An 18,714-nucleotide genomic window follows, 5' to 3' on the forward strand; every position below is an offset into this window, starting at 1 on the left:
TGTTTGCCCCTTACTGAGTATGGCTAGTTGGGATTTAAAGTCACACTGCAAGCTACATGCCTGGCATGCAGACTAGAAGATTTTTAGCTATGTGGCTCCATGTGTGTAGAAGACGTTATCAAAGTGTCTGCAGAAATAGAGCGGCCGAGAGCTCTTATGCATATTTTAAAAGCTTTGCATTAAGAGAAACGATGATTGCAAATAACCACAGCACAAACACAAACAGGCACAGCATGAATGCATATTCAAACACTTTCAATCAATAAACAGACACGGGAAAAAATGCAGATATAAAACATGTTGCATACAGGCTTAACACAAATGCATATTCATTGGGGGGGGGGGGGGGGGCTCTTAAAACAGAATTACCTTGTTTTGGTCATGTTAACAGTCTGGATGGAAGAATTGGCTTAAACATTTGGAAAGTAATGTCAGACTTCATAGCTAATCTGTGATGTGCTCAGACATCAGGATAAGAACTGAAATAACTTTATGGTGAAAAATAATTTAAAAATTGTTCAAAGAGGGTGGAAGGGGCAAAAATGGGCAAAATGGGTTAAAAGTGGTAAAAGGTTGAAAAATGGGTGGCTAAAGTAGCGAAAAAGAGTTGGAAAATAGCAGAAATAGGCTTCAGTGGCAAAAAATGGTAAAAACAGGCAAAAAAATGGGAGAAGTGGTGAAAGTGATAACAAAGTGGCAAAAAAGGATTCAAAGAGGCAAAAAAAGGATACAATCAGCAAAATGTGTGAAGAAAGGCAGAAAAGGGTTAAAATGAAAAGAAAAAAGGGATAAGCAGCTTAAAAGTGGCAAAAATGGGCAGCTAAAAATGGGAAAAGGGGTTGAATTAGCAAAAATAGTTTAAAAGTGCCAGAAACTGGCAGCAAGTGGCAGAAAAAATGGTTAAAAAGGCAAGAATGGGAAACCAGCAGCAAAAATTGTTTAAGAAAGGCAGAAAACGACTAAAAGTGGAGGAAATTGTAAAAAGTGGTTTAAAAGTGGCAAGCAGCTTAAGTAGTAAAGAGTAAAGAGTTGAAAATTGCAGAAATAGGTTAAAAGTGGCAAAAGAAAACTGGCAACAAGTGGCAAAAATTGGTTCCTGAGGCAGAAAAATGGGTCAAATGTGAAAAAAACTGATCCAAAAATGGAATACAAGCAGCTAAACTGGTTTAAGAAAGGCAGGAAAGGGTTAAAATGTGCAGAAAAAGGTGAAAAGCAGCTTAAAATGGGCAAAAAATGAGTTATGAGTGAAAACAATGAAAAAAAGGTGGCTTAAGAAGTAAAATATAGAGTTTGAAGAACTGCAAAAATAGATAAAAAGTGGCAAAAAATTGGGTCAAATCTTGAAACATATAGGAAAAAGTGGTAACAGAGTGGCAGAATTTGGTTCAAGAGGCAAAAAATTGGAAACAGTCAGCTGAAATGGTTTAAGAAAGGTACAAAAGTGTTAAAACGGTTGGAAAATGGTGAAAAGCCGCTTAAAAGTGGAAAAAATGGGTTAAACGTGGCAGAAATTGGATTTATGTGGAGAATAAATGGGCCAGTGATGAAAAGTGGTTAAAAAGTAGCACAAGAAAGTAATTTGAACATCAGAACCAAAGCATAGCTTGAAACACTTTTCAGCCCTGCTGAGATCAACAGTGAATCCCAACTAGGAGGGCCATTCTCTGGTTGTTCAGGGGTCCAGCTTGTGCAGGCCTGTCCCCTAGGACCAAATCCTGCACATCTAACAGCTGATTCAGAGAACAGATTTATTACATAATTGAAGACTGGACAAACTCTGGTCCAACATGAGGAAAAAAGTTGGCATGCCGGGGTCTTATACCAAAAGACTAAATAAGAAACACATTGGTTGGCCTATTGGTGATGGCCATCTACTACATTGTTTATTTAAATATTGGTATTGAAGTCGTCCCTGGATTTTTGCATCTCTAGTGACCCTAAAAGTGAGGCACAGTCCCAGAGGTGACTTCTGTGAGCCGTTAGTTTTCAGTGGATTGTTTCAGAGTAAATGTGGCCTAAAGCTCAGACTGTAAATCTTAGTGGGATGAACAGTGAGTGGAAAGTTTGGCTTGTCTGATAAAATGATGAACACGTCTGTCCGTTCGTAGACTTTCTTCCCTTTTACACCAGCATCCAAATAAAGCAACACTGGCTGTTTTGAGGTCCCTCCACCCTGCTTTGTTTCTTAGATAAATATCTCCTCCCTTAATTCACATTGTTGGGTTTTAGCCGTCTGGCCGGTGGTCTTGTTGAACCTCAGTAGTTCCCAAAACAAAGCTGATCAAATCTCACAGAAAAGTGGCGAGACTGAAGATGAATCTTTCATCATCTGCTCTCAAACTTTGACTCACTGAGAAATTTCCCAGAGCTTTAACTAACGTTTGAACAATCATACTGAAATGCTTCAGGGCAGGAAAAACATATAGGCTACTTTGTCGTCTTGGACCGGAAATGAAACTCAGCTTTTAATTCTGCAATTTTCACAGCGGTGTTCGTTTCAATCCTGGCGGGAAACTTCTCCTCTGTGACCAGGAGCCTGAGGCTGGAAGACTGGCTTCTCCCGCCCCAGCTCACTCTTTCCATCCTGTAATACACCTTGAGACAGGGTGCCTATTCATGTATAACTCACCCATCAGGAGGCTGTTTTACAGACTATATAAGCTCCTGCAGAGGTGCATAACCCCCCTTAGATAATATAAAACATACTGCATGGTTCTTTGGTTTCCCTTCTATCATAATAGACTCATCATGTGTTTTTAACCCACATCTGACAGTCAGGATTTCATCTCCTTTGTCACTACTTATTCGGCTCAAGTCTCCAGACTAAAAGATGGATTGGCTGCGTTGAAAGCTGCTCTATACTCCACTGAGAAGAGTAATTACAGTGATTCTAAAAGGCTTTCTGAAGTGTTTGGATATGTATAAACAGCCTCTGTATGTACACACTTTTGAAAGCACCAGTAAAGGAGACAAATCGCTACGTAATCCAGCATTTCTTCAAGACATAACAAGAACCAAACCACCAATTTTTCATATGTTATGTAGAGAGGTTGACGAGCAAGTTTCCCCTCTGTCTTACACCTCAACACACACTCACTTTGGCTGGAGCTACAGTGCAGGCATAAGTGGAAAATGTCCTTTATACTCCTCTTTGGGTGGGTGGAGGGGGGGGCGTCTTTAAAGGGGAGGCCCCTCTACATGTCTGACATGTTTCTGCAGGACCGCAGGCCACTGGCTGGCGCAGAGAGCAGGCTTGTGGTGGGCTGTTTGTCTGCGTGAAGCTGGCATGGCCTCCCGTTCCCCTGCATCTGGTCCCCATTAGCAGAGCCGAGAGTATAAAGCGGAGAGCTGACAGGGGCTGGGAACACTCGAGTTCCTGCCTGGATCATGGGGTTTACTATCTGGCTGTGCGTGCTGAGCCTGCAGGCGAGCCTGCTGTCACACGCCCTCGAATGCTCAGGATCAACACAAGGAGAGCCGTGTGTCAGCGGACAGACCGCAGACGGACAGGTAAGAGACGTGCTTCTAATGGACGTGATAGTTAGGGCTTGACAGCGTTGACCAAGGTGTTTATTATGTGTCAGTTATCATCAGTGCTGATGTGACACTTCAAGGGTGAGTGACGTCTGTTTAAGACTTTTTAAATGTTGTTTTCTGGATAGAAACTACACTACAGAAGTGATAAGTAGCACTTCTGTCAGATGAAAGTGGCAGAAATCCTCAGCTATCAGCAGCTTCTCAAGCTTCAGTCAAACACTCTGTGTTATATCATAGTTTTATTTTAAGTCAATGCTGTTTCAATTTTAAGACGAAAAGTATTTTATTCTTTGAAATAAGAGGAAATAAAATAAAGTTGTCGTGAAGCTTTGGACATTTCTGACCAAGCCTATAAAGCTCTTTTTACATAGCCTATCCTCTGGTTGTTTGAATTAAATGGATGTAATCAAGGTCAAATATGTCAGATTGTCAGTATTTTTCAACATCCCCTCCCACTCCTCATCAACCTACTCCATGTCCTTCATTTTCTGATTTTTGTACAGTGAAATTTATCACTTGTCAATCTTTAAAGTTAAAGATGTAAACAAAAGGTGCTCAAGCTTCATACAGCTCATCTCTTTAACACCTATCCTGCTACAGCAAACCAGACATGTAAAATAACTATGGCCAGTCTTCTTTGTGATGTGCTTTCGTAGGTCATATACACAGTCTTGCACACAGAATTGGCTGGGCCCCTGATAAGCCCAGAGGATGGGCCCTCCTCAGCTGTGATTTATTGATGATATCAATGCATGTGTGTTGGATGTGTGGCAGCGGTGTGTGTCCTGGCTAACAGTTCCCTCATTTTGGAGTTGAAAAGTGTGTAAAACTATTATTGGGTTCTGATGTTCAAGTAACTTATTTGTGCCATTTTTTTCCCATTTTTTGCCCCTTTTTTCCCTTTCTCAAGCAATATTTGCAGTTTTCTTTCTATTTTAATCCAATATGGCCAATTTAAACCAATTTGTGCCCCACTGTACCCACTTTTCACCATTTATTCTGACACTTTATGCTATTTTTAACCTATTTTTGACTGTCTTAGTCAATTTCTGCCAATTTTTAACCGCTTTTCACAATTTTTTCTGTCAATTTTTGCTATTTTTAATTCATTTTTTGACTCTCAGACATTTTTTGCCACTTTTTAAAAGCTTTTCACCTTGTTTGCCTTTTTTTTAACCATTTTTTTTGCAGTTTTAATCCTGTTTTTGGTCCAAGTTGGCCACTCTTAATCCAGTATGCCTCTCTGTAACCACTTTCATCTTTTTTTGGACACTTTTTGCTACTTTTTTGACTCTCTTACACAATTTTTGCCACTTTCAACATATTTTTGCATCTTTTAAACCACTTTTAACCTTGTGTACCGCTTTTTTCCTTTCTGAACCAATTTCCACAGTTTTCCTCCTATTTTTGGCCCAGTGTGTCCACTTTTAACCAAGTTTGCATCTCTTTAACCACATTCACCATTTTTTTCCTGACACTTTTTGCCACTTTTAAAACATTTTTGACTCTCTTAGACAATTTTTTTCCACTATTTAACCGCTTTTCAAGTTGTTTTGCCACTTTTCCACTTTCTCAACTAATTCTTGCAGTTTTAAACCTATTTTTGGCCCAGTTTGGCCACTTTAAACCCAGTTTGCCTCCCTGTAACCACTTTCACCATTTTTTCTGACACTCTGCTACTTTGTACCCTTTTTAACTCTCAATTTTTGCCACTTTTAACCACTTTTTATATTGTCTGCCCCTTTTTCCTTTCTTAACCAATTTTTGCAGCTCTAATCCTATTGTTGCCCCATTTTTGCCGCTTTTACACTATTTTTGCATCTCTGTAACCACTTTTCACAAATTTTTCTTCCAAATTTTGCCCTTTCAACCCATTTTGCCTTATTTCTTTTATTCAATTATTTCATTATATTTCCCTTAAATTTATTTCAGTTCCTTTTACTTTATTCTCTGTTCCCCTGATGCTTGTGTAAATCATGCCTTAGCTATGAAATTACTTTTTAAATGGTTTAGTCAGTGTGCCCGTCCACAATGCTAACATTAGCCGCAAGAAAGGTAATTCTGTTTTCAGAAAAGGGGTTTAAATTGTAAAAACAGCATAAATAGATCGAATTCATTTTTCTGTTTTTTTGATAAGAGGGGTTATTATTATTCACATTAGATTTATAATATGGTTAACACAGCTTTACTTTACATTGATTTTGCTGTCCTCCGTGGGCTGCTCCCCACTTAGCTAGGCCCCAGAAAGCTCTCCTCTTTATCCCCACTTATGCAGCCTTGCATACTGGCATCTCATGAAGCTCAGTTTGTTACATAATCAGCTAAAAGCTCCTCACAGGAGCGTTAAGTTTAGCTTTAAAATGACTAAAATAATACAGTCATTTGGTTTAGACAGTGTTGGTCAATGTTCCTCCTGTAGCGTGGGTCAGAGGAAGCCAGCAACACTGCAGGAATGTGACTCCACTCTGACTCTTGGGAAAAGCCTCTGTTATGACGATAATAGTGGTCAAGTACGTTTCAGGCTGTCTGGAGACGTGTACAGTCTAACCCTGACCTGTGGAGACATATCATTTATTTTTCTAGCAGAAACAAAGTCTCATTGTGATGGTTTTTACAGCCATGCTGCCACCACACTCAAAATATACCCCTCTGTGGAACAAAATCTTTCAGCTCCTTTTTTTGGCTTTTCATGTGGCAGCCGGCCGTTAGACTTTAAACCCGTGGTTAGCATTTTTCTGCGGACGGTTCTCGTGTTGTGTCCAAAGTAATCACCCTCATCTGGACAACGGATTGGACATCTGCAGGAGCTCAGACTAGGATTTTCACCCACACATGAAAGACTTTCATGGGGGACTTTATGCCACATATGTGCTCTTCTGCAGCAGCTATTTGTATTGTAATTACAGCATGCACAATTTGAAGCTTCTAATGTGGCCACCGCTAACTAATACCCGATGCAGCATCTTTAAAGAGGCTTCATTTGGTTTAGTTTACTTGTGTTCTAAATTTTCCCACCAAGGTCACTTGTGTTTATAATGGCACGGAATTCATTAAAGGAGTAATTTATGGCACTTAGTGACACATTGTGTGCACAACAGCCGAAGGCCAGATGGATTGTGGCAGGTTTTCAAGGAGGCTATTTTTTTTCTTAATATCCCATGCACACACAAACACATCCCCCATGCAAACACACAATGCATACAGCTAAGTTTAATTAAACTTGCACAAAAACCGCACTCTCCAGCTGTAGCTTCCACCAGAGACTGTGCCAGTGTTGACGGCTAGAGTGCTGAAAAGTTATTTGTTTTGTAAAGCTGGTACATGAATGGGAACAATTTGTAAGACAGGACAATGTGACTGTCTGGGTCACACAGATGCTAATGTGTGAGAACAAAATGTTGAACTGTGCTGCATCTGGAGGATAAATATATTTTTATATGAATTTTAATTCACTCCAAATATAAAAGAATGTGTTAATAATCAACTGTCTTCTTTTCTTCTCCACAGTATGATGATCAGAAGCAGCTATCCTTAACTGAGGGACAGGTATGGACCACTACTTACCTTTCATCCTGCTCAGTCGAAATCCTATAGGTGCTCTGTGTTTTGGGGGCTGTTCACAGCAGTTTAATTCTGAAGAAGTCTTGTGCATGCTCCTTGAACTGCCATGGCAGGGCTACTATCTGGGAACGTGAATATACTGAAAAGATACACAAGAAACAAGCACAAAACACATTTTGTTAATCAATGCAAACAACCCAAATAGCTAAAATACACAATTTATCATGCATTTTAAAAAACCTGGGAAAACTATACTATTTAAAATAATGATCATAATCTGGTGATTGTTATTGCACTGAAGCTGTTTAAAAATGTTGAGAGGAACTATCAAACTTCCTTAAAGATCCTGTAAGAAACTTCTGATTTTGTTTTTGATTTTGGTGCCCCCATGTGGAAAGATCAGCTCCTCTTACCTCTTTGCTGACCTTTAAAAGCATTGATTCTCAACTGGTAGGTCAGGACCCAAAGGTGGGTCGTGAAACCATTTTAGGTGGGTCACCAAAGTGTGGCTGGTAAAATTTAAAAAAGTAAAAAAAACCTGTGATGTGCTTTTATTTTAAAGGATATGTCTCAGCCCTTTTGTTTCATTACCTTTTGTTCTACTTCTCATTCATACTGCAATATTTTTCCATTAAAAGCATTTAGATATGAATACAAACATACAAACTTTTGGTCGCGATTTGCCTTTAAGGACATGGTGGTGGGTCCTGACGGTAGACCAATTGATAACCACTGTTTAAACAGTACTACTATGACGTTCATGCAAAGCAAAATCAGGAAAAGTCTCTAAAATGCTATGGAAAAAGCTGTTGTAAAGGTGGAAAGACTAGGAGATGTTTGATTGAGTTATAGATTTAGAAGAGACTAGGGCTGTCAAACAGTGCAATTTCTAATTGTGACTAATCTCAGAATTTCTGTAGCTAATAGAAATGACTCCCTCTATTTTTCTTTTAAAACGGTTTTTGTTTGATTTAACTGTCTTAAACCAAGGGTTACTGACTTCCTGCTTAGGAACAGACCTGCTTTTATTTTGAAACAAAATAAGTAACTTTGGCTACACTGACTGTGTTAACATGGACTTGAGTATCCCAGATCTGTTTGTGCATGCATACGGTGTCAGAAACCAGGATGTTCCAGTACCCTGTTTTTGAGAAACTGGGTGTTACTACCTGGAGAATTCCAAAAGAAAAAAGGGATACTGTGCCATGTATACACAGTATCCCATCTTCTGACAGCTGTAGACCGCCTATGCAGGTGTGACTTTGATAAAACTGTTCATTCAACTTTAGAAATATGTTGAATGAATGGCAGCAGAACGGCTGGTCCGTTTCCGCCCAGGGAGTAACAGTTGACCTGGCTGCTGTGTCTGCAGCAGATCAGCTGATCAGAGTGACCTGGCAGCAGTTTTGTGTCTAAACACGCTCATATTTAGATAAACGGTGAATTGAACTGTTTGATCTTTTAGCCATTGATGATATGTGACCATAGTTTATTCAGGAAACAGAGATTGACCGCTCACACTACAAGTTATGGAGGGTTCAGAGCTCTGTGATATGGAGTTGGATAAATGGCGGTCGGTCAGCATCCTTCTAAGTCTGTGGTAACATCCCATGCCTGAAAGGCTTTCAAAATAAAAGCCTGAGCTACCCACGTACCAACATAATGCTTTTATTCTAAAGCTGGCGCTGAGCTATTTCTTGGTGTCTTGGCTGAAATTTCTTACAGAGTGATAATATTTATAATTGCCTCATATCCATAAGAATTGGAACATTGTTGGAATGAGGTGAAAACAATATCTTAAACGTGATGTTGGCATTTAATAGTGTTCAGCCCAAAATAATGCACAGTGGTTGTTATTTTCTCAGATTTAAAATAATGCCATGGTTTATGCTGTAAAATTAATATCATAGAGCATGAGCAGATATGATTCAATGATTAGAAACCGGGATACTTAGTTCTCTTGTATTTCTCTTGTATGCAGGGTTATGAAATGACCAGGTTTCTCTGTGCCCGTGTAAACACAGTGTCCTGAATATGATAAAAAAACAGGATATGCCTCATAACCAATATAATAAAGTCCATGTAAACACAGGCAATGATACTGTGAACAACTGTTACTACAATCTCCATTGTTATAACCTGCAGTTTTACTAAACCTAGCACAGAAAGTGAGGACATCTGTGTCTGGTATTATTTCTTTGTTATAACAATGCTTCCAGGCAATAAATCTTATACCATTGGAAAGCCTGTTTAATTTTCTTTTCAATGGAGCCACATTTGTAAGGAACATGCATTTGTGGGATGAGCAGCAGAGCTGAGTATGTGGGCTGCACCCATGAAAAATGTGTTTAATCTTCTCTGCCAATGCCAAACAGCTTCTTCTGCCATTGACTCTTGTTTGGTGGATTGGATGATTGAAGTCTGAAGAAACAAGACATATTGGCAATAGCATGTGGAAGAACCATGCACAGCCCCAACAGCCTGGCTCCTCCTCCTCATGCTGGTCACCAGCCTGGTCACACACTTGGTGGGATGGCATCCCATTCTTCAACCAGCATTTGTCATCAGTCAGCCAGTGGTTGTGTTGGTCACTCTGGCCACACCCAGGCTGATCCCACCAGTGTTCAGTGGGTTTGAAGTCAGGACATTCCATCCTCTCCATTCCCAAATTCTGGAGGTAGTCTCTGGTAAACCCTGCTCTGTGAGGGTGAGTGCAGAATCTCATCTCGATATCTCACTCCATTGAGATTGTTTCCAATGATGTTGATCAGACACCTGATTGTCATTGGCCAAAAAGATTTTGCAAATTTTTCATGGGCACAACTCCCATACTCAGCTCTGCTGCTCATCCCACAAAGGCATGTTCCTGACAGTGCACATTTTTCACACGGAAATAAAGCTTATAAATTATAAAGCTTGAAAAGTCAGACTTGCCAATCACTTTAGGAAATGTCAAACAACATCATAAAGTACTGTCTCATTTGCAACAGAAACACTGGAGGGGCTAATGTTAGCAAATGCTAGTTTTACAGTTTACAGTAGCCTACTGATGAGCATATTTTGAGATTTTAATGAAAAACTAAACAAATGTATGAAGCATCAAGGCTTTTCTACGCTTTAGGACAAGTCAGAAACTCCTTAATGGAGCTTTAGGCTCTTTACAAACACCATCAGTGTTGGCATCCCTGCATTAACATGCACTTTGCAATTATCCTTTAACTCAAAACTACGCAGCTGTTGCCACAGTGAATGTGTAAATACTTCACTAAGCTCCATCCATAATGACAAGTAAAACATTCATCTAAATACAGGTCGACAGCAATCACCATAAGCCCTTTAACTTGCATGGCAAATGATTGCAAGGGAAATATTTTGTAGCTAATGAATTCGTGTTTGTTTTCAACAGAGCGGAAAGAGAGAAAGAGCAGGAAGTCATTATTCCGTACTGGAAGAAGTGTTTTTATTTCCACTCTTACGTAACTTGGGAGTGAAAAGAGGTCATTGATTGAAGTCGAGGCCCTGCGGTAACATCATAAATTTACCACAAAGTTCTAATTGGCAAACAGAAACCTGTTGTTTTTCAAAATGACAGTCCATTTATTAGGAAAAGGAGTGGATCAATAGCAGTGCTGGGTTTATGTGCAGATCAATGAGGGATACTGGAAATGGCAGGGATGCTAACATTAATAATGTGCAGCTTCCTTCCTTAATTTGGAGTTTGACAGCCAGTAAGGTAAAGAGACTGAATGTGAGGAGAAAAGTAGTGACAGGGGAAAAAGTGCAGAACAGAGTAAAGCTAGAACACTCTTCTCACATAAGACTGGAAGCAGGGAGACGTGCAGGAGCTTTTGTTTCCCTCTGTGCGTGTAGATGTGGTTGTGACTGTCTCAATCTTTGCAGGTTTTGTTCAGACATAAGAGACAGCTGGAGCGGAGGGGGCCCACCCACCTGAGCCACTCCAGCCAGCCCGGGGCCGTCTCTGTCAAAGGTTTCCCCAACACTCTTATCCAGGTAAACCAATCTGGTTAGTCACAGTGGAGTCAGAGTGAGCCAAAGCCACATGTGGGGGAGGTGGTGACTGTTTCACAATCCAGAAAAGTTCTAGTCATACTGAATCATCAAGATGTGCTGAAAAACAGATATGATCAACAGGAACCTCATTATTTGCTGGCTGTATTTGTAAAAAGCACAAATAAAGAGCAGAGAATACTACATTACATGAATAAACGCAGAACAAATACAGTCATGGACGAAATTATTGGCACCCCTGGAATACACCATTTCTCCCAGATAATGTTGCAATTACACGTGTTTTTGGTATATACATGTTTATTTCATTTATGTGCATTGGAACATCACAAAAAGCAGAAGAAAAAAGCCAAAATTGACATAATTTTACACAAAACTCAAAAAATGGGCCAGACAAAATTATAGGCACCCTTTTAAAACTGTGGGTAAATCATTTTTATTTCAAACATGTGATGCTCATTTAAACTCACCTATGGTTAGTAACAGGTGCTGGCAATCTAGAAATCCCACCTGAAGCCAGTTAGAATGTGTAAAAGTTGACTCAACCTTTATGTTGTGTGCCTGTGTGTGTCACACCAAGCATGGAGAAGAGAAAGAAGAGCTGAGAATTGTCTGAGGACTTAAGAAGCAAAATTGTGGAAAAAATATGAACGATCTCAAGGTTACAAGACCATCTCCAGAGATCTTGAAATTCCTTTGTCCACTGTGCGTAATATAATCAAGAAGTTTATAACATGGAACTGTGGCTAATCTCCCTGGACGTGGACGGAAGAGAAAAACTGACAAAAGAATGCAACGCATGCAACGCCTACAAAGAAAAGAACACAGTAGCTACAGTCAAACATGGTGAAGGTTCAAAGATGTTTTTGGGTTGTTTTGCTGCCTCTGGCACTGGGTGCCTTGACTGTGGGCAAGGAATCATGAAATCTGGAGACTATCAAAAGGTTTTGGGCCATAATGTAGGGCCTAGTGTCAGAAAGCTGGGTCTGTGTCAGAGGTCATTGATGTTCCAGCAGGTCAGTAACCTGAAACATACATCAAAAAGTACCAAGAAATGGTTGGAGACCATTTCTGGAGAGTTCTGAAGTGGCCAGCAATGAGTCCAGATCTAAATCCCATCGAACACCCCTGGAGAGATCTCAAAATTGCTGTTGCAAGAAGGCCCTCTTCAAATCTGAGAGACCTGGAGCAGTTTGCAAAAGAAGAGTGGTTCAACATTCCAGTTGAGAGGTGTAAGGAGATTGTTGATGGTTATAGGAGGCGATTGGTTTCAGTTAGTTTTTTCCCAATGATGTGCAACCAAATATTAAGTTGAGGGTGCCAACAACTTTGTCTGGCCCATTTTTTGAGTTTTGTGTAAAATTATGTCAATTTTGACTGTTTTCTTCTGCCTTTTGCGTTGTTCCAATGCACATGAATGAAATAAACACGTGTATACCAAAAACATTTGTAATTGCAACAATTTCTGGGAGAAATGGTGTGTTTCCTGGAAAAATTCCAGGGGTGTCAATACTTTCATCCATGACTGTATGAGCACTGTGGGTACCAAAGAATGCACTAATTCCTTGGTCTTGTCTCACAGGCTGATAGGTCCAGGCGACACTTGGCTCAAGCTGCCACAAAGAAAAAGAACAAACGTAAATCCCGTGTTGGCTCCTACTCCCTTCTTAGCAACGACAAGAAAGCCAACCCTCTACAGGTGAGTCTCTATGCCAACCTCTGAGCTGATTAAACAGCTGCTGCAAACAGGTCAGATCAAAAACTAAATAAGAAGATGGACAACAAGACAGCTGCTCAAAAGTGAAGCCAAAACATCCAGAGCTCCCTCTACTGACTGGTTGCAGTATAGAGCATATGTTTCCTATCCATGTTAAGAGATTGGATATGGGTCAAAATTTAAGAGAGGGGTCTGGCTGCAGGCAGCAGATCTCAGACCCCCTCCTCCTCGCTATGCTAGCTACATAGTAAACTGACTAGATAAGCCAATGTAGCTATGTTAGCTTTAGCAAATGTAGATAAAGCTAATATAGCATGTTATCTACATAGCTTATGTACTGTAGTAAGCACAGCTTCTTTAGCTTTAGCTAAAGCCTTAGTTTGTTCATGGGGGAAAAGCTCTTTCCTGTAAGCAGACTGTTTAGTTGAGTTTTTCAAACATTTGAATTAGATTTTATAGGTCAGGTTTTTGACATTTAAGTTTTAGTATGCTTACCCTTACCCTTACCTAACCCTAACAGAAGGTTTTACATTTTATTTTGAATGTTTTGGAATGTACTTCGGTCCAGACAGAGTTGGTGTCTCACAGTAGAGATCTGCAAAGGGATCAGATTGTTTTTGTAAACTCCAAGTGGGCTTTCATGTGTTTTGCACTGAGTAGAGGCTTCTGTCTAGCCACACCTCTCTTATTATAGCCCCCCTGACTGCTCAGTTTAGCTAAGCGACCGTTCTTGGAAGAGTCCTGGTTGTGCCAAACTTCTTCTATTTGAGAATCCTGGAGACCACTGTGCATTTGCAAAATCTTCAGAGCAGAAGAATTTTTTGCAGCCGTCCTCAGATCTGTGACTTGCAACAATCCAGTCTCTGAGCTCTGCAGGCAGTTCCTTTGACCTCATGGCTTGGTTTTTGCTCTGGTATCATTGTCAGCTGTGAGGCTTTCTATAGAGAGGTGTGGCCTTTCCAAATCATGTCCAACCAATTTAATTTACCACAGGTGGGCTTCAGTCGAGGTGTAGAAACATCTCAGCGAAGATCCAGAGAAATGGGAGGAACCTGAGCTAAATTTCAAGTGTTTTTGCAAAGGGTCTGATTACGTATTTAAATTTGTTATTTCTGTTTTTTTCATTTTGATTAATTTGCAAAAAATTCTAAAAGTAAATTATTCCTCTCAAACTGCACTTAGCCTCAATGATTGACAGTTCTGTTGACAAATGAAGGCCCTAGAGTGCTTTAAAGGAGGTGTCATAAATGTTAACATGGGAGTGTCTCCTTCTGATTTGAGGCATTTTTGCCTTGTTACGCTAGGCTAAATGTTTGTTTTGGTCAGTAGAGGTGCAGGACGTTAAAACTGTGGCCAGTTACTACTGTGCATACTATGACTTCATCGGTGTACAAATTTATATTTTTGCAGGGATATTTTGGCTGTTTTTTTGTGGTGGCAGTGGAGACACATCACCCATCTTTATATGTAGTTAATGGGCTGTATATAATAGCATGGTTAAGGCCACTTTATTTGGTTTGATTGGCTTTATTAGTTTGGTTTACACAGTCTAATCTGTTTGTTAAAATAGCTTTTTGACATCAGGTTGGAGAAACTGCCCTACATCAACATTTCTGTTTTTATTTATTTATGTTTTTATTTATTTTGCTCTCAGGTGACTCGAGCAAAGAGACAGGTGAAGCTTGATCCACCGAAGAATAGAAACTCGGGTCGTTCTGGGGCTTTCTCTGTCCTGGTGAGTCATGAAGTATATTTCATGTGTATTAGTGTACTTGCTGAACTTTGCTAAATATTTACATGGTGTGATCTTTGCTTTTAGGGAAATCCACAGGCTGACGGACAGAATGACAGACCCAAAAGAATCATCTAGATGATGATTGCTGGCAAACCGTGAGGATGTGGACAAATTAGTCTAAAGTTCTGATAAAAACACGTTCACAGCTAAAGAGTGAAAATCTGACAAATAGCATAAGAACTTCAATGTTGATCAAGTTTAAAGTTAATGTCCATCAATGCTGTTTCAACTGCACACTAGCTTACTCTACAGAGCTAGTGGATACTTAGGGATTCTTTATTGTACTATTTTAAGTTTCTAATATATTCCTGCATGATATAAAAATAAAAAAAATCCCATTTTATTATTTTAGTTTTCCAGTTTGTTGTAACCTATTTAATCACAGATTCCTTATGAAGATTGGGAGTATATTTTTGCAGAAATATTTCTTGTGTTGTATCAGATTTCAATAAAAGTTTAGTGGAAACATACAGTGTTCAAGTCTTTCTAGAACAAGAGCTGAAAGTGATAGTTTCTTATATTTGAAGTTGGGTTGTATGAGAAACTTGTCAATAACAAGAAAGAACCCAAATCCCCCTAAAATTGGGACATTGTGTAAAATGTGATTATAATCAGAATACAGTGATTTTCAAATTCTTTTTGACCTATATTCACTAAACACACACACACAAAGATGAGATTTTTAGCGTCCAAACTGATTAACTTCTTTTTAGATATTTAAACATTCAGGATTTCATGCCTGCAACGTGTCCCAAAAAGTTGGTAAAGGAGAAAATACTGGAAGTGGAATTCTGATGTACATCATCAGATGTTCAACGGTGGAGAGGGGTCATCTCTTCATCTCTGATGGCTGCTCTCACAGACCGTTCGTCTGAGACACAGTATATCTCCTGCTACACCATATTTCAACTGTTAGATGTATTTTCTTTAATTCTGCTTTATTCATTATCAAAGTCTGAAATAACCACATTACAGACAAAGCAACATTCATAGAGTAACACAAATGGTGGCTCACTTTAGCTTTGTTTGCTTTAGCTTAAAGCTAACATAGCTATGCTGGCTAAGTAAATGACATTACTACAAGAGCCAGTGTAGCTTAGTTATCTTTAGCAATGTTAGCTTTAGCAAACATGGCTAAAGCTGATGTACCCGCATAGCTACCTTTATAGCTTAGCTGCTTTGGTGAGCGTAGCTTTTGCTACATAAGCTGCATAGCTAAGTAACCATTGTCCATAGCTAAAATAGCTTTAGCAATGTGAGCTATAGCAGATGTAGCTAAAGCTACCTTAGCTACATAGATAACATAGATACATTGCTGCTTTGTGAACTTAGTTTAAGTTTTGATAGCAATTCAGCTTCGTCATCTATGTAACTACACTATCTATGTAGCTTATGCAGCTAACAGAGCTATGTAAGCTAGGCTGGCTGTGTTAGAATGTTTTCATGGAGGAAAAATCTTTCCTTGTAGGCAGACTGTTTAAACGGCATCATTAAACATTTTGTGGTCAGGTTTTGAAGCCTAGGTTTATAACTTTTAACTTTTGGTACACTAACCCTAACTGTAACCCTAATGGTGAGTTTAGCTAAGTAAGCATTAGCAACATGAGCTTTAGCAAATATAGCTACGTAGATAATGTACCTATGTAGCGTGTGTAGCTGCTTTGTGAGCTTAGTTAGCTATATTAGCTATGTAGCTTTGCAGCTAACAGAGCTACATATGCTATGCTGGCTGCATTAGCATGTTTTTCTTTGAGTACAAGCTCTGATCCTGTAAGCAGACCGCTTGCTCTTCTTTATTTAACATTTTGTGATCAGGTTTTGCAGGTTAGGTTTATGACTTTAAACTTTTGATATCCTAGCCCTAAATTAAAGTTGAATCCAATTTTATTTTGAAAGTTTTAGCATGTATCTCCATTCTGAGATATACAGTGTCTCAGATGAATGGTCTGTGAGAGCAGCCATCAGAAATGAACAGCCTGCAGCCAGGCTGTCTTACAGCAATGCAGGGGTTCCTTTGTTGTATTTTGCACATCAAGTGCCATACATTTTCAATTGGAGACTTGTCTGGACTATGCCGGCCAGTTTAGTAAATGCATTGTGAAGCCATGCTGTTGTAACTTGTGCAGTGTGGCTTAGCATTGTCTTGCTGAAATAAGATGTTCCAAAAGACTCTCAGTATTAAAGGTGATTTCACAGATGTGCAAGTTACCTATGCCATGGGCACTGATACACCTCCACACCAACACAGATGCTGGCTTTTTGACTTTTGGCTTGGATCTTTACTCTTTTTTTAAATAAAGAATTATTGAACATTCTGGTAAAACTGCTGCTATAGCTCAATCTAAACTAATCTCTTCACTAGCTGCCATTAATTACAGGCTTGTAGTACAACTAAACCACACTCATGGCTCCCACCTCATTCATCTCAAATTATACTGATTGAGTCGACAGCAGAAGAAGCTGTTTGGCATCAGCCGAGGAGATTGAGTTTTTCATAGGCATCTCCCACATACTCAGCTCTGCTGCTCATCCCACAAATGCATGTTCCTTACAAATGTGGTACTATTTAAAAGGGAAATAAACAGGCTTTGCAACAGAATACGATTTATTGCCAAGAAGCATTAAAAAATAATATACCAAACACAAACTTCCTTAGTTTTTGTGCAGAGCTTAGTTGGCTGTATTAATAGCATGTTTGATGAGTAGTTGAAGGGTTTTGTATGTAAAACAGCAATACAACCTAGCACTGCCACTAGACTTAAAATTGACAAGAACCTCATACATTCCTACTATAAAAACATGGAACTATCCCTTTAATGCTCTATTGGTGCTTCTCTTTCTAGAATTGGATTAAAGTGTCCTAAACTGAGCTCTATTTAGAAAATGGGTAGCAGCTTTTGTAGCTGCTCAGTCTTTCCTTCTCTCCTTCCCAGCAAAACACAATTTTCAGATGTAAGTGCCTTGGACTTTAAATTAAGTATCAGGGGTTGAAACACCACTAAGTCCCCAATTACAGAGGGTGAGTGTTGCAGGTATTGTGCCTGTTTGGTAGGATAAAACAGCAGGAAGCTCTCCTCTATAAAAGGCTATAATCCATTTATACTCCAGCAGCCAAGGGCAAAAAAAACGGCTGCGGATGTCTGTGTGAGAAAGATGTAGTCGGACCATCTGTTTCAGGAGTCAAACTTTAACTATTATGTCATTTTAAATTCATTTGGCCGGGGGAGAGAAAACCCAGCATGGTTTGTACGAAAAGATTTGTTTGAGTGTTTTTGCAGGACGTAGATGAGTGTCAGTCATGGGCTAATGCATCTGAGACTCCATCAGGGTACTGAATCCAGCATATCACCTGGGAAAAACAGCACAGTACTGTGCAAGTGAAAATAAAAGCAGCAAATATGATACATAAAAATTTTCCCCAGAACCGCCCAAAGTAAAGCCACCAAATCCAGACTATGAGGCAATCAGATGAGGCCAAACAGCCTGTGTGAATGTGTAAGGCGATCTAAGTGAATAGGATGAGTCATCCTGTGCTCATTTACCGATCAAAGCCCATCAGCTCATGACGTAAGCATGCAGTACTCACCGTCTTATTATCGTGGTTTTTATAGACACAAACAGAGGGGGGGGAAGGAAAAAAATAACATGCAATGTTATTTTAAACCTGGAAGTACATAATTAATGCTGAATATCCTTCAGCAGCTCGCTTTAGGAGAAAATAGACTTAGTCCTGAGTTGTTGACACAGTCATCAGATAACCTGGATTTACTGGTTGTGACTGTCCCTGAGTCTGATTTCCTCAGAAAACAGCAGTGAGATCTGATTACTCATGTTTGAGGCAGCAAGAGACATACTGCTATGATGACTTCCAGCAGGGTACAAGTGACTGGCTGTACCAGCAGACTAATGCATCCTGGGAAACACCCAATTGATGACCTGATAGACATAGGCGGGAGTGAGCGTGGGAATAGGTTACAGACCAAACACGTTTTAAATAGAAATACCCCGTATGAAGCCACTTCCTCTGGTGACGTAAATGTCAAATTAAAGTTCAGTGTCCAATCTGAGCCACTGT

General features: G+C 39.6%; 1 protein-coding gene across 1 annotated transcript; it reads left to right on the plus strand.

The window, feature by feature from the left end:
* Nucleotides 1-3,227: 3,227 nt before the first annotated feature.
* Nucleotides 3,228-15,107, plus strand: si:dkey-12l12.1. Its single transcript, XM_041814535.1, has 6 exons — nt 3,228-3,510; nt 7,045-7,083; nt 10,999-11,109; nt 12,710-12,826; nt 14,499-14,579; nt 14,664-15,107. The coding sequence occupies exons 1-6, from the start codon at nt 3,388-3,390 to the stop codon at nt 14,712-14,714; spliced, it is 522 nt and encodes a 173-aa protein (XP_041670469.1). The 5' UTR covers nt 3,228-3,387; the 3' UTR covers nt 14,715-15,107.
* Nucleotides 15,108-18,714: the final 3,607 nt, after the last annotated feature.

This window comes from Cheilinus undulatus, linkage group 19 (genome assembly GCF_018320785.1).
Source record: "Cheilinus undulatus linkage group 19, ASM1832078v1, whole genome shotgun sequence".
Lineage (NCBI taxonomy): Eukaryota > Metazoa > Chordata > Actinopteri > Labriformes > Labridae > Cheilinus > Cheilinus undulatus.

Excerpts from the sequence above, each read along its gene's own strand:
- si:dkey-12l12.1 (XM_041814535.1), top strand. The coding sequence starts at position 3,388 with ATGGGGTTTACTATCTGGCTGTGCGTGCTGAGCCTGCAGGCGAGCCTG. Across the intron at positions 3,511-7,044 it reads GACAGACCGCAGACGGACAG|TATGATGATCAGAAGCAGCT; the intron begins GTAAGAGACGTG and ends TCTTCTCCACAG. Across the intron at positions 14,580-14,663 it reads CTGGGGCTTTCTCTGTCCTG|GGAAATCCACAGGCTGACGG; the intron begins GTGAGTCATGAA and ends CTTTGCTTTTAG.